Here is a 16,711-nt window from a genome sequence, read left to right as displayed (position 1 = left end):
CCAAAGGATGAGAATGGCTGCGTTAATTGGGCCTTACTTATTCCGTGCGCGTTTGGTTGTTTATGCCGATAACCTTTGTATGGCCATATTGAGATCACCCTCCTCCCGTTCCCACTCATATCTGAACAGTGACGCATAACTTAGTCTTGATGTGCTTAGCTTACCTTCAGAAAAGATGTTCATTTTGGGGCACTCTTCCACTTCAATACTCCACAAGGATGGAAACCTCAAGACGCAACTTGTGGTGGAGGAGAAGCATTCTAGGCTTGGCATATTTTTTAGTATTAACTCTTCTAGCTTCCCAAAAGAAATCACTTTTCCTTCTCCGTTTTCATCGTCTGCCACTACTTCTTTCATTCTTTCACATTCTATTACCGTCATCTTAGTTAGATGCACCAAACTTGCAATAGTTGAAGCTGTCCCTAGATGTACCAATCCAGAGGAATTCATCACCACTAGCTCCGTCAAATTCCGAAAGGATATCTCGGAGAGAGAGAGAGAGAGAGAGAGAGAGAGAGAGAGAGAGAGAGAGAGAGAGCGTGCTTTAAGAACATGAACATGAACATGAACATGAAGAAATTCAGAATCTTATGATGCAGAAGCAAAGAGAAAAACCAAAGGATGAGAATGGCTGCATTAATTGGGCCTTACTTATTCCGTGCGCGTTTGGTTGTTTATGCCGATAACCTTTGTATCGTTGCATTGAGATCACCCTCCTCCCATTCCCCGGGTACCAATCGTATCCCGAACAACGACGCAAAATCTAGTCTTGATGTGCTCACCTTACCCTTACCCTTAGAAAAGATGTTCATTTTGGGGCACTCTTCCACTCCAATAAATTCCAAGGATGGAAATCTCAAGACGGAACTTGTGGTGGAGGAGAAGCATTCTAGGCTTGGCAGATTTTTGAGTGTCAAATTTATGAGTTTCCCAAACGAAATCACTTTTCCTTCTCCATTTTCATCGTCTGTCACTACTTCTTTCATTCTTTCACATTCTATTATAGTCATATCGGTGAGATGCACCAAACTTGCGATAGTTGAAGTTGTCCCTAGATGTACCAATCCGGAGGAATTCATCACCACTAGCTCCGTCAAATTCTGAAAGGATATCTCGAGTGGAAATAGTGTTGTCAAACTAGGACATTCCCAAACCTCAAGTTTGTCAATACTCCGAAGAATTTTGGACACTAAACAGTCTTTGCTTGATACATGCTTTATGTTGTGTAGCTTGCTCAACTTGAGTTCTCTTAAATGTTCAAGCACCAAACATTTTCCCTCGTCAACAAGCCCTTCATCAGGGAATAATTCTTCAAAAGCACTACAAAAGAACTCAAGGCTTTGTAGGTTCCGAAATCTCCGTAAGAGGGAGGATATGGGAGGAAAGACGGCATTTTCATCATGAAAACATGCCAATGTTAGTGCTTTTGGCTTGCCAAAGATGTCCTCAGAAAATTTTCCATTTTGTATCATCTGAATATCCTTATCGACCAATGAAAGTCTCTCTAAGGTGAAAATGTCCTGCGAAATTGCCGATACAATGAGAGAAGTAGATTCAACAAGATTCAGCAGTAAATCATGTGCCGTAAAAGGCAAACATGTCACGGGATGCACTCATAGTGTTACTAAAACATATGAGGTTCGTTACGTTGTCTAAAAACTATAAGGAAGGGGGCTGCGAGTTTTCGTTAGTATGCAGTGGACGTGGAACATAACGGGGTGAATTAAAGAATAAAGAAGAATACGGTGAATTAGGGTTCCAATGGTTTTATTTTTGAAATGAAATTAGGGTATGTTTTTCAAAGATTGTACAAAATAAAAAAGAGAAGAAAAGTTCAATGGTGAGAAACGTGAGAACAATGGAGAGGACCATGTGTCAAGTTCTCATTGACCTTCCCAAGTACATTATACTTAATTAGATTACTTAAGGAATATCTTATGTTCTAAAAAAATCTGCAATTATTTTGTAATTTTAGATAATGGAATATCTCATAAGTGTCCCCAAATGAAAAGTATACTTATGATATTAGAAATATCTTGTATTATCGACAAACCGATAGGCAACGGATACCATGTTAGTATCGTGATACGATTAATATACAGTGAACATAAGATTAGTAAGTGCTTTAAAGAACAAAGTAGAAACCGAGGGAGAAGAGTTGTAGTCATACCTTCTCAAATGAAGAGTGTGTTTCTTGGTTTGAAATGTTCTGATGATCAACTCGCTGAGGCCACTTGTTCATGGTTGCCACCAAAGGAAACATGTTCAGTTTGTCACAATGTGTCACTCGCAATTCCGTCGGGAATGGCCAGTTCAAAGTAGGCAAATCAGGGCAGAAACTCTTGAGTTGTGGCATATCATGGAACACCAGAGAGGTTAATTGGGGGAAAAGTACTTGAGCGGTAGTGGAGTGTGGATTGTTATCCCAACTTGCGACTATTTCCTTGATTGCACAAAACTCCACTCGAAGTTTCTCCAATTGGTTTAGACTTGCAGCCACCCAACGCGGAAACAGATTTTCAAGGCTCTTACAATTCTCAACCTCCACTTCTCGTAAATGTTCAAAAGTGAGAGTATATCGAGGACTGTCTGTCCATATTTTGCTCAAATTTTCCATGTGAGAGAGAAATATCGACCCAAGCTTAGGAAATTGTACCTGCCATATTTGGAAAAATGACACCATAAATTTGATGACATTGAATTATGGACTTACTTTCCTCTCACAAATCACAACATTCTAGAACTTGTTAGTGACACAATCAAGGAGAGGTTGCTTGATGCTTTCATTCTAATGGATCGATGACTAAGGCCGCGTGTGGTGCGACAAAATAAGCTACCTTACGGCCTGTACCACCCGTCAATACTCATGCACAAAAAAGATAGGAGAACATTTCACTGAATTACGATCCAAAGAACGAAATGACGACCTCAAATAACACATGAATACTTTTGCAATTTTCTTAAAAACTTCGCATGACAAGAAATTTGAAGGCGGGTTTCTCACACTAACGAGGATCCCCGGGAAAATGCAACTAGTCTTCGTGAACAAATAAAACATGTTATGCAAAAATAGATTCTAATACGAAAAAAAATGAAACGATTGTATGAGCTGCTATGAATTGTTCATTTAAGAGCCGGTATGGAATTTTCATTTCGTTGTGAATTACGTTATTGCAACTTGTCCCTACCAAAAAATCAGGTGACTAGTTGCATACTTCTTTATCTTTGATTTCGGTGATTGGGAAGATTTCAGTTTATCCAATTTGTAATGGGTAACCAATTTCTTATCCTTGACTGATGACATTGTGTGGCGTGTTGAGGATTTCAGAGGCAAAAACAAATGAAAGAAAAAAAGTGGATGTCGCATTGCAACTTCCACTGGTGCTTCCATTTGACAAGATGTTTAATTTTAAACATCAAAAGCATTGGATAAAGAAAAACAAGACTGACCTCCGGAGTAAAAAGTGAAGGAGCGCGGTGGTCGATCTCCATCGAAGGTTGCCAAGTTAAGCTTCTCATCTTGGGACAGTAGGCAATGGTCAACTCTTCTAATCTAGGGCATTCCAGCGGACGGTTCTTCCCCGAGAGAAAATTAGTCATATTAGGCAAGCATTCCAACGTCATCCGTTTAAGATAAGGAAATGTAATCTTCTCCACTGCGCTTCCCTGCCCTTCTTCCTCTGCGATCACTCCTTCCATTTGACCACACTCCTTTATTTCCATCCACTGTAGATTGACAATACACCGAGCCATCGATGGAGTGAAAGCATGTCTCAAGTTGCTGCAATTATAAAGGGTGAGCCCAAATATCATATCGAAGCGCAGCGTCCCTTGAAGGTGGTTGTTCCATAGTCGCCACAACTTTGGTAGATTGACCAACTCTAGTTCTTGTAAGATAGGCAGCAACCGAGTGCTTCGCACACGCTCCAGCCCTTCAAGATTGAATACTTCTTCTAGCGACTCGCAATCGCGCACATGCAATCTTTGCACTTTGTTTAAAACAGGTATCAATCTTGATGGAATAGCGTTAGTAAATGATGGACATTTATCCACCGCCAGTGATTCTAATTGCCAAGAGGGCTTGATGGGAATAAGTTCGCTGTGCCATTTTTCAATTAGCTCGGGGAACTCAGACAGCCGCATCGACTTTACTCCCGCAACCGTAGCCTGTTTGAAAAGGCATCATTAAATGTAAACACTAGTTAGCAAAATGCAAAAAGGCCATCTAATTTCACAGAATTTGCTAACCAATGCATACCATTTCTTTAAACATATTTTGGATGGTGATGTCGAGGTTTTCCTCCCAAAACCACGCTTCTCTTGAGACTTGTACTCTCTCCAACTTTGGCGCCTTTATTGGTCCCTCAGAAAAGAACTTCATGCAGGAACATCCACTCACAATGACATCTTCCAAGAGTGGGAACATTAAAGCGTATTTACTTGAGCTGAAACATCTCAAGCCCGTCAACCCATCAAGCTCCATATACTTCAATTGATTGAAAACCACCACAAGCCCCTCCTCACCTCCATCATCACAAATGACTTCTGTCAACATTTTGCATTTACTTATCCTCAATTTCGTGAGTTCCACCAAATTTCCAGCTATTGTCGGTGTGAACATCTTTGATAACCCATCACAAAATGACACATCTAGAGTCTTGAGATGTTGAAAAAATCTGGAAAATGGTGGTATTACTTTTAGCTCGTGCCTTGGGCCTTCTTTGGCTTCCACAATGTTGCTCAGCTCTTCTATATCAGAATTACGTACAACCAGCTCTTGCAAGCTGGTTAAACTCCGAACAAGACGACATGTGGATATTGTAGATTCCTTCGAGAAATGATGAAGCTCGAGAACTCTAACCTTGCAGAAGAATTCTCCGTCATGAGAATGCCCATGCCATAACTCCATCCGTCCACATAAATCCAATTTTAACTCTTGCAGATTTGAGAATGCGCCCTGAGAAATTAGTCAAATCAGAATCTAAAATCAGCTTAGTTAAAAGAGTGTTCGTGTATTGTGGTACAAGCCCTGCATTTTAAGATGTTGAGTCTCATGCAATTCAATGGAAGGAAATGCACCTCATGCAATATACATTATCACCGATCTTTTACATTTGACTTGTTGTATCCACGTTTGCACTCAAGTAAATCCCTACATTCCCGTTTGCACTCAATTATAATCACAATCGCACAAATTGCAGACATTAATCTCAATTATATGTCACATCTTCCCGTTTTTAGCATAAAACCAGGCATCTTTACAAAGTCCAAATTATATAACACAAATGCCACGTATTTTAAATTTTCATGGAACTCAAGAGAGAGCTGAACCATCGGAATTAGCCTAAATCACTTCCAATTTACCATCGAAGCAACAAGAAATTAATTAATACAAAAATCTTGGGTCGTACCTTTTCTATCGAGAAGAGAGGTTGTTCATGAAGTGGCATCTCATTCTCAGGTTGCGAAGCAAATATCTCCACTTTGTTATAGCCATCCATCTTCAAGGTCTTCAATGCCGGCCAATGTAAAGCATGTGTTCCTGTGTAGATGCATTTCAGCTCTGGTAGATGGTTAAGCTCGAGGGAGGTTAACTTAGGGAACACATCCCTGGGAACTAGTCCTTCCTTCTCGATGAGTTCCACAATGCCACCACATTTATTGATCTTCAACTCCTCAAGTTGCATTAGATCCCTAGCTACTGAGGCTGGAAACAGAGAGGTGAGGCTCTCGCATCCGGAAACGGTAACAGAACGGAGACACTGGAATTTGACTTGACTGTGAAGTTCCTTATCCCATACACGCTTTAGCTTTGATAATCTCTCTAACTCCAACTTTTTTAACGGGAAACGAGCAATGGGATATCCATCTAGAGGACTCAGTGGCTGCAGTTTGAAAACAACTTCAAGCGAATCACATGATTGTACCTCCAAACTTTCCAAGCTCTTGAGCCGTCCAAGAATGGAAGAAGGAACAATGTTCACTAGCTTGTTGCACCTACAAACATTGAGTGACTTTAGTTTGTGGAAAGACTCTGCAGCAACTTGATTGTCACATATTGTCTCAATGCTATCCATACTCTGGATGCGTAATGTCTCCAAGTTAGGAAATGCAACCTGCAGTATTCGCTCACGAAATTAGTGATTCTGTCAGTTCGAAAAGTTCATGAATACATGGGGAAGAAGCAGTGGTCCTAACAATCTTGGTCTATCCATTGTGGCCGCATCCTCATCTTGCAAAGGACATACCAAAGCTTTTCTGTTTATGTTTTGACATATTATTAGTCTCTCCATATTTTTTAAGGACAGTTCAAAAGACAACATGAAATATTTGAAAACAAAAAGGACGATATTCCTCAAATTTGTTTGGTTTGTCCATATTAGTAAATTTCCTTTTTCGTTTTACTAGAAGTAGTTTCAATGTTTCATTTTGGACAAGTTTAACTTCAAAATTAGTGTATTATTCCCCATACTCTGTTAGTTAGCCTGTTAGGTTTCTATTAATTTACTCAAATTAAACATGTGCGACAAAAATAATATTACAATTTATTAAGTAATAATCTTTAATTTCTCCAAAATATACGTGAAATATGTCGGGGACATGATAACTTCCGGTTAAAGTCAATATCAATCATTTTTATTCAATATTATATCACTCTAAAAAAATTGAAAAAGTCAAAAAATAAAACAATGAAGAAGGGATTGCTTGGGTCAAAACGAACAAAACTTACTAATAAAATTTTACACTTGAAAGAACTCAATATACTAAATTGATTGAATTTTCCTTTTTAAGATTTATTTTTTGGTTTTGCCCTCCCTCACGCGAGAATATTCCTCTTTTGCAGCTGGCTGACAATTTCGCAATTTTTTTTAGCACGTAAATTTCCGGTTTTGCCTTAAAGTAAATATGCGTATGAGGTCCGATCGGCGCGTTCTTGGTACCGACGCGTTCGTTTTGAAATGCTCTACGTTGTGGTACATTTTTGTACATGATTGAAGCATTTAAAGGTATAAAAATACGTGTGAAAAATACACGTATAATTTGGGATATTATTGTATTTTTAAGCTATATTTCCGTATGTTTTTTGAAAATACAGAATATTGATTTCTTGTAAATGACCACTCATGGTTCATAGATAGCATGTATGAGATGCTTGCAATAACAATGGTAGGAGATCCATTGCACGTGGGAATCCTCGGATATCAAGAGAGTAGCATGTTCTGTTTGTCACTCGTTATCGCCCATGAAAAGGAAAAAAAGAAGAAGAGGAATGCTAGCCAAACAAATTGAGTTGGAAAAAGCTTACAACACAAAGCATGGATTGGACAATGATACCGACCTGGACTAAAGGGTTACTAGATTGTATAAGGTATACCTTTCATCGAGTGCAGTGAGGGAAAGAAGAGAAGTAAAGAAAGCATGAAGTAAGTAGAGCTTAAAGTAAGCACTCTGTGAACGTCCCACGTCCCTTTACGAAAAGAAAGTCTCAAACCAGAACCACATTCCTTTTGCGTGAGGATGTAGCTAAAAACATCAGAATTGAAAGGCTGGCAATTTACAATATGAATTAACTTGTTTGCAAATGATTATCTGAGAAATCCATAAATGACACGATTTGATACGAACTTAATATACATAAATTTTATAGCAAAATTAACAAAAATAAAGTGTTCTCCAATGAACATTGCTATATCACAAAATCTTTTACTATATAGTTACCAGGAGTGAATTTAACCACATAATTTGAGAGTTGACAATTGAGCTCATTGAAGATTAATTATCCAACTTTTGTATGTATAGTGACTCTACTATATATTCTTCATTTCAATTCAAAATCACAATTTGAAGAGTAACTCTACTTTGGCTTATCCAGCTTTTATGGTGCCGTGATTATGTGGAACGCAATCAATTTTAACCAAAGTGGGCTTTGGCGATCATGCTTCGTCTCCAATATAACTATTTGTTAGTTTTACTTATATAGCTGGCCGGCATAACAATTATCTTTATGAATATATCATCTATATGAACACATCTTGGGTCGTACCTTTTCTATCAAGAAGAGAGGTTGTTTATGAAGTGGCATCTCATTATCAGGTTGCGAAGCAAGTATCTCCACTTTGTTACAGCCATCCACCTCCAAGGTCTTCAATGCCGGCCAACGTAGAGCATGTGTTCCTGTGTAGATGCACTTCAACTCTGGTAGATGGTTAAGCTCGAGGCAGGTTAACTTAGGGAACACATCCCTGGGAACTAGTCCTTCCTTCTCGATGAGTTCCACAATGCCACCACATCCATCGATCTTCAACTCCTCAAGTTGCATTAGATCCCGAGCTAATGAAGCTGGAAACAGAGAGGTGAGGCTCTCACATCTGGAAACGGTAACGGAATGGAGACACTGGAATTTGACTTGACTGTGAAGTTCCTTATCCCATACACTATTTAGCTTTGATAATCCAGCTAACTCCAACTTTTTTAGCGGGAAACGAGCAATGGGATGTCCATCTAGAGGACTCACTGGCTGCAGTTTGAAAACAACTTCAAGCGAATGACATAATTCTACCTCCAAACTTTCCAAGCTCTTGAGCTGTCCAAGAATGTAAGAAGGAACAATGTTCACTAGCTTGTTGCATATAAAAACACTGAGTGACTTTAGTTTGCAGAAAGACGCCGTAGCAACTTGATTGTCCCATATTGTCTCAATGCTATCCATACTCCAGATGTGTAATGTCTCCAAGCAAGGAAACGCAACCTGCAGTATTCGCTCACGAAATTAGTGATTCTGTTAGTTCGAAAAGTTCATGAATACATATGGAAGAAGCGGTGGTCCTAACAATCTTGGTCTATCGATTGTAGCCGCATCCTCATCTTGCAAAGGTCATTCCAAAGATTGCACAGACCAGGACAACCAGAGCTTTTCTGTTTATGTTTTGACATATTATTAGTCTACCCATGTTTTTTAAGGGCAGTTCAAAAGGCAACATGAAATATTTGAAAACAAAAAGGATGATATACCTCAAATTTGTTTGATTTGTCCATATTAGCAAATTTCCTTTTTCATTTTACTAAAAGTAGCTTGAATGTCTCATTTTTCACTAGTTTAACTTCAAAATTAGTGTATTATTCCCCATACCGTGCTTGTTAGCCCGTTAGGTCTCTATTAATTTTACTTATTCACTCAAATTAAACACGTGTGATATAAATAATATTACAATTTTTTCAGTTATAATCTTTAATTTCTCCAAAATATACGTGCAAAGGTCAAGGGCGTCATTACTTCCGGTTAAAGTCAATATCTATTATTTTTTTTCAATATTATGTCACTCAAAAAATTGAAAAGTCATGCTAAAACGAAACAATGAAAAAGGGGGATTGCTTGGGTCAAAACGAACAAATCTTATTTATATCATTTTACACTTGAAAATTGATTGAATTTTCCTTTTAAGATTCATTACTTTGTTACGGTGTTGGATGACCCAATAGTTAGATAAAAATTGTAGTTCATACTGCAGATGTCTATAATCTACCTCATGAGGTGACAAACATTTCTATCATATTAACAAGAGCCTAGCATGTTCTGTTTTTCGTCACTCGAATAATGCTATTTACATTTACAACGAAATTCATCCATCCATCGAGTTTCAAAATACCCAAAAGTAATTGTGCACGCCGTGAGAACTAGTGGAATTCTCTAATAACAACAAACATAAGAATTGAAAGGCTGGCAATTTATAATATGAATTAACATGTTTGCAAATGATTATCCGAGAAATCCGAAAATGACAGTACTTATACGAACTTAATATACATAAATTTTATAACAAAATTAACAAAAACATAGTGTTCTCCAATGAACATCGCTATTTCACAAAATCTTTTACTGTATAGTTACCAGGAGTGACTTTAACCATATAATTTGAGAGTTGACAATTGAGCTCACTGAAGATTAATTATCCGACTTTGTATTCTTCGTTTCAATTCAAAATCACAATTTGAAGAGTAAGACTACTTTGGCTTATCCAGCTTTTATGGTGCGGTGATTATGTGGAACGCAATCAATTTTAACCAAAGTGGGCTTTGGCGATCATGCTTCGTCTCCAATATAACTATTTGTTAGTTTTATTTATTTACCTGGCCGGCATAACAATTATCTATATTCATATATCATCTTTTAATATCTCTTAATAATTTGATGTGATTGATCCAACTCTTATTGATGTGAATTTAAACTTCCCAATTATTTGTAACGCTAGATGGCAACTTGAAATGAACAGCATGTAAACTCGTGAAGTGCTATGCACATAAAATTGATGCAATCATTGGATTTTTGTTATATTTAAGATTTTGACGTAGCGTTTGTTACGTACCTCTTGATTGAAGAGAGTAGTGTAGCATGATTTGAGACAATCCTCACTCCAAGCTTCTTGTGAACCTGTCATTGATTTTCAATTAGATGAAAGGAATGCCATCTTTTACATTGCAGGGATGAATTAATCTAAGAAGATTTTTAATGATTAAACCAGAAAAAAAAATCAATCTTACACTTTCTGCGAGAGAAGCACGTCAAACTTTCCAAACCTACAACCCATAAATTGGTCAACATCGAGAATACTAGAGTTTCTGATGTTTCTATTCTCGACCCTTCATCCTCTATAATGATTGCCTCCATCTTCTCGCAATGTCGTACCTCTAGTTCTCTCAATTGTGGGAGAGATTGAACCATGGATGGGAAAAACAAAAACCCGAGGTTCTCACAATGAGACACCTCTAATTGCTTTAATTTATGGAATCTCACAATTCCACAAGGATTCTTGTTCCATATGCACCTCAAGCTTCGTAATCCGCTTATAGAGATGGTGTCTAGCTCAGAAAAAGTTTCGATATTTGCACTGGTGCCTAGTCCGTCGAGGTCAAAAATTTCTTGCACCGAAACACAAGCTTCTACATTTAAAGTGTGTAGCTTGCGTAGTTTTACCAGTGACCTGGAGTTGATGACCTTTGCGAGAGATTTGCACCTAGAGACCTCAAGGAATTGGAGACTGCTCAGCCCCAACGGAGATTCATCGGTCCATATATCTTCCAGATTGGGAAGTCCAACCATTGTCAAGGACTCCAAGGATGGGATTGAAACCTGACGGATAGACCCATCAGCATACGTGCTATAGCAGGTTATTACAAATGGTTGCGGAAGAAAATTTACGGACTTTAGGATAATTTTTGCATTTACAAAAATCTATGATAAACACAGGCTAATTTACAATCAGAAAAGGTACTCTACGACCCCAAGAACCACTAATGAACTTCATTTTTTTTTTATTTACAAAAAATTCGTGGATCGTTTAGATTTTGTTTGCAATTTATTAACAATAAGGGAAACTACAGTCATCAAGAAATAGCATTCATTCAGTTTGCTAATGACTACGAAGATTAGTGATCCTTAAAGCAAAAGGAAGTACATTCAAGATAAATTCCTTCCTATAAGGTAAACCACTCCCTCTTATGTTCCTACTTTGACGTTACATTGCTCATTTTGTCGGATGATTGCCAAAAAGTACTACACTATCTCACAATGCACATTACTGACGTGAAAAAATTATATAGAAACTGTAGAATCACCGTGATTATGAAAGACATAGGCAACTCACAAACAAAGGACAACATCTCATGGAGTGATCAACAAGGCAAGTTTCAATCACGAGAAGTAAATTATAATGCTATAATTCCTTAATTACAGAAAGGTATGTCTAATTTACTACCTACCTAAGGAAAATTAGCAATCTTGAAAAGTAATTTAGTATATCATAAGGGAAATTACTATCATAAAAGTTTAGTTACTGCAAGTAACTTCCTTTTTACGCCTTCACCATCCACCTAAGCCCGCTTGGGCTTTTCCAGACCCAATCAATTTATGCGTGAAATATTGTAATTTATATAATAAGAATAAATCTATGACGGAGCTAATTTCCTTTCATACTCGAAAAATCTATAATGGCAACTTAAATTTCTCTCCATGTAAGCTCATGTTTAATAACTTGCGAAACTAATATATTGCACGAGTCTCGAACTCCACCATCAACTTCAATGATAATTGTCACTGTTTATCCTTAGTTTACTTACTTCTCTTACTAACAATAACCAATTTAACAGCTTACCTACTACACTAAAAAATTGTTAAACAATTAATTAATTTCCACCTATTTTTTACATGTGATTTTTTTACAATGAGTTGAAAATTTCCAATATAAATAAAGAAAAATGAGGAAAAAAATGCAATGAAGATTTATGTTTGTTATGCCGAAATTACTATCATAAAAGTTTAGTCACTGCAAGTAACTTTTTTCTTTTTTTATAACCGAAGTTTCCCACGTTCAATGCCTTCACCATCCACCTAAGCCCGCTTGGGCTTTTCCAGACCCAATCAATTTATGCGCGAAATATTGTAATTTGTATAATAAGATTAAACCTACGATGGAGCTAATTTCCTTTCACACTAGATAAATCTATAATGGCAACTTAAATTTCTCTCCATGTAAGCTCATGTTTAACAACTTGCAAAACTAATGCATTGCACAAGCCTTGAACTCCACCATCAACTTCAATGATAATTGTCACTGTTTATCCTTAGTTTACTTCTATTACTAACACTAACCAATTTAACAGCTTACCTACTACACTAAAAAATTGTTAAACAATTAACTACTATTTCCACCTATTTGTTACATGTGATTTTTTACAATGAGTTAAAAATTTCCAATATAAATAAAGAAAATGAGGAAAAAAACGCAATGAGCATTTATACTTGTAGGACTTGTGCGATGACTAAGTGCTTATTGAAACCCACGATAGGGAAAAGATGTGCATCAATTAGATTAGCATCGTTCCTACTATTTGAAAATCCAATCCCCTTGCCCATTCTTCGTATTGAATTTTACTAGTCATCTAGATATCAGAATTTTTACTTGCCACATGTAAGCGGAAAAAACTCAAGTCCTATCACAATCTAAATTTACATGGATTTCATTCTATTAGCTGAACTTCTTCGCAATGAAGAGTAACAGAAGATTGCTTTATGCAATTACAGAGAAGGCATGATTGGAATAAGGTAATTAGGTAGAAAATGAACCGAACAAAAATGAATAAGGATAACAATCTATGTCACATGTAATTAGCAAATGAACAAAAATCAACAAATATCATATTGTTTTGATAGAAAGTTACCTGTTGCCCGTTGAAGAATGCAATTTGAGGGCCAACTTGGTCATTTGATGTACTACTTGAAGGAGCCGTCCCATTGGTGACAAAATTCTTGATATTTGGCAAGTCACGCAATTCCAATACCCGCAAATTTGGCAACTCAACTTTGTCACTATCATCAACTTCTACAATCTCTCGCATTAAGTGGCACTCAACAACTCGGATCTCTTCAAGCTGTGGAAGTTCTCTCAATAATGAAAGAGGAAACAAAACTTCCATCTTGTTGCAGTTTTCAACTCGTACTATCTTTAATGCACTGAAGGAATTGGAGGAGATACGGTTGTTGCATATCTTCTCCAAGTTGATGAGGTTATCGAGAAGTAACGACTCCAACATCTTAAACTCCGTATCCGATGGAGATTGGAGGACGTAATGGACGGAGGAACTATTCTTGACTTGTAGGTGCTTTAATTTCGAAAAGCCTTTTTGGGATAACACGCAAATAGTCTGCTCAATTCCATTTAATCCGCCTAAAAAGAGATCATCGGTTTTGGCTAATAAAGTTTGTATGCATCCTTTCTGAAGAATATCGCTTATTGGATCCAACGTAAGCTCCAATATGCTCGATCCAATGCGAATTCGCTGGCGTGGCACATCACCTATCCGGATTTGGTACTTGGTTAGTTTCTCAACATTTAGATCCTCTGGGAGCACACTCGGATCGAGAATGGACACATGCAAAGTATAGAGATTCTTCAATTTGTTCAACTCAATGAGCCCGGCATTAGTTGGCGGAGTTTGCTCCACGGCATTCCAACGATCAAAACTATTCTCCATATACAACTCCTCCAATTTCATCAAGCTCCCAAGCACACCCGGTTCAATTATCTCAAGTTTTGAGCAATGGTTTAAGTCTAACAACCGTAGCTCCACCAATTGTCTAATTTCTTTTGGCAATCGTTGAATTTTGGAGTTCGCAAAGCTGAGAACACATAGCCGTTTTAGCTCGCTGATCATGGCTACATCCTCTAACGAACAATCATTTAGGCACAGAGTGTGTAAGTTTTCCAAGAACTGGAACGGCGAAGGTGAACGAGTGAGCTGCACTCGAGAAAGATGTAAGACCATGAGTTTTCGCATAGAGTTGAAACATGAGCTTGGGACCTTAAGAGATTCATTGTTTGCGAACAACAAAAAGATCCGCATTTCAGGGCAATCTAACTCTTCAGGAAGCTCCTCCATGTCGACGTAGGGAAAGCATACCGATGTGCAACTTTTGAGCTTGTCCTTCGGCAACTCTATCACCGACTTATCATGATTTTTCAACACCAGAAGAGGGTCATCTCTTGAAGCTACCGAGGCAACGAATCCACGAACCAAGTCGTGTATCTTGAAAACATCAGCATCTTTCTCGTCTGCTAACAAAAAGGAGGAGGCTTTCAGGGTTTGGATCAGTGAGCTCAACCTGTCTCTCACTTCTTCCATGCTGCTATCTTCTCGAAATAACCTCGAACCCACGCCATACCTCACCAAGTTTTCAAGAGAGGGCTTAGAGACACCATAAACGACACATAGCCGTAACAATGACTTCACCTCCTTGCCATCCTCCCCTTTGAAACGATTATAGCTCAACTGCAACATCTTGTTTATCCTCTCACTGAGTCCTCTGTTTGTAGACATCTTGATTTGTCTCAAAACATCCTTCCATACGGGAAAATCGGCGTCTCTAAAAACATTCGCCATTGCAATAATTAGGAAAGGCAAACCTGCACATATGTTGAGAGCTTCATCCACCAAGGATTTGAATGGATCGTGATGAACTTTGTCGCCCACCGTCCTCTCAAACAGTCTTTTTGCCTCTTCCTCCTTCAGTGCATCCAGGAGGAAGTCCCTGTCGCAGCCCATATCCCTGCTCAAAACATCTTGGAATCTTGAAGTCAACAGCAACTTGCATCCTATGACTTTGTTGTCGTGTCCGCAAGGAATGCCCACTGATTTCAAGTCAAGCCCTTCGCACAAGTTGTCCAGTATTATGAGCACCTTCTTCTTCTTCTTCTTCCCCTCATCTTCTTGTTTCGTCCTCTCCTCATCTTCTTGTTTCGTCCTCTCCACCTTCTTCTTCTTCTTCTTCTTCTTCCCCTCATCTTCTTGTTTCGTCCTCTCCTCATCTTCTTGTTTCTCGTCTTCTTGTTTCGTCCTCTCCTCATCTTCTAGCCTCTCACGCAGAAGCTTCGCTCGCAAGCGGACATTCTTTTCCTTCTTTATGTCACTAAGGCCCAACCCGTACGCGATCTCTTCTTGAATCCTCTCGACTGGATTTTCCGACACGTCGGCCTTAGCGACCAGATCGAACGACCTCTCTTCCCTTATTCTTCTTTCAACCTCTTCCAAAAGGGTGGACTTGCCGATCCCGCCCATCCCATAAACCCCAACCACGCTGTTGCGGTTATCAGCAAGAGCGGCCATGATTTTACGTTTGATCGAAGCTCTGGATTCGAAGACGCCATCGTCCTTGGCAGGAGGAGCGGAGGCCGCAGTGACATTCCCCGGAGTAGGATCAATGAAGGAGATCTCCGTGAATTCACTGCAATCTCGAGCGAGTCGCTGAAGGAGCTCGATCTTATCCTTGGCCTTCCTGCTGAACTGATAGCGACAACTGGGGTCGGGAAGAGTCCCGTAGCAGCAACTCTTGCTCGCCTTTTCGAACTCTCCCAACATCTCTCCCGCCTCCTTCAAGGTCTTCTCTGCACTTTCGTGCCACTCGGTGACTTGACTGTAGACTATATGACGATTGTTTCTGGCCACTTCGACGGCATTGTGGATCCTCTCAGCCTCGTACGTCAGCTTCCCGACTTCCTTCTGAAGATCCTGGGCGTAGCTCTTGGAGGAGATCACGTATCCGAATTGGCGCTTGACAGGAACAGCTACGCACTTCAAGACATCGCATGCAAAAGATGCAACAGGAATGGCAGGATCGATCGACATTTTGCTTTGATTTTTTCTTATCGAGAAAGAAAGAGCGATAAAACGGGGAGACAGTGAAGAAGAATAAGAAGGATGGTTTGGCCGAGGAGAAGAAAGAGCGAAACGGAGCAAGAACGATTGAGAGAAGAAGAGGGGAATAAGATTTGAGCGCAGAAAAGGATGACGAATCAACGGGTGAGCTTCAGTTCTGGAGATCCAACGATTTAAAATAAAAGAAAGACCGCAGTGGGTCCCATCTGTCGAGCCACCAACGTGGACTTGCAAACCATATGTTAAACGTTGCCGTGAGTGCTGTAATTTTCAAATCACAGCTGAAGGGCCAAACTGTTTTAGGAACATTCATTCAAGAATTTCGGAAATTCGACATGGCATGGCACTTGTTATTTCAAAATCTTATGACGCTCAAATGGTGTTTGAAAAAGTTATATACTAATTATGATTCTCAAGTGAGTATCATATATAAATCATGACACTTAGTGATCAAAAAAAGATTATAATACTTAAGTGATTGCCGTATAAAAATTATGATGTTTAT

At 38.8% G+C, this 16,711-nt stretch overlaps 1 protein-coding gene across 1 annotated transcript; it reads right to left on the bottom strand.

Annotated features, from left to right (window-relative positions):
* Positions 1-2,327: 2,327 nt before the first annotated feature.
* On the bottom strand, positions 2,328-16,176 carry LOC115732406. The gene is made up of 9 exons (XM_048279768.1): positions 13,216-16,176; positions 10,540-11,128; positions 10,365-10,429; positions 8,561-8,749; positions 8,045-8,518; positions 4,259-4,957; positions 3,451-4,167; positions 2,431-2,656; positions 2,328-2,341 (listed from the first exon to the last, which is right to left on the bottom strand). Exons 1-9 carry the CDS (start codon positions 16,174-16,176, stop codon positions 2,328-2,330), a joined length of 5,934 nt encoding a protein of 1,977 aa, XP_048135725.1.
* Between the last annotated feature and the right edge of the window lie 535 nt (positions 16,177-16,711).

The sequence above is a fragment of the Rhodamnia argentea genome, chromosome 5 (genome assembly GCF_020921035.1).
Source record: "Rhodamnia argentea isolate NSW1041297 chromosome 5, ASM2092103v1, whole genome shotgun sequence".
NCBI lineage: Eukaryota > Viridiplantae > Streptophyta > Magnoliopsida > Myrtales > Myrtaceae > Rhodamnia > Rhodamnia argentea.
The sequence above is the reverse complement of the archived record's forward strand: the minus strand, read 5'-3'. Positions and strand labels throughout refer to the sequence as shown.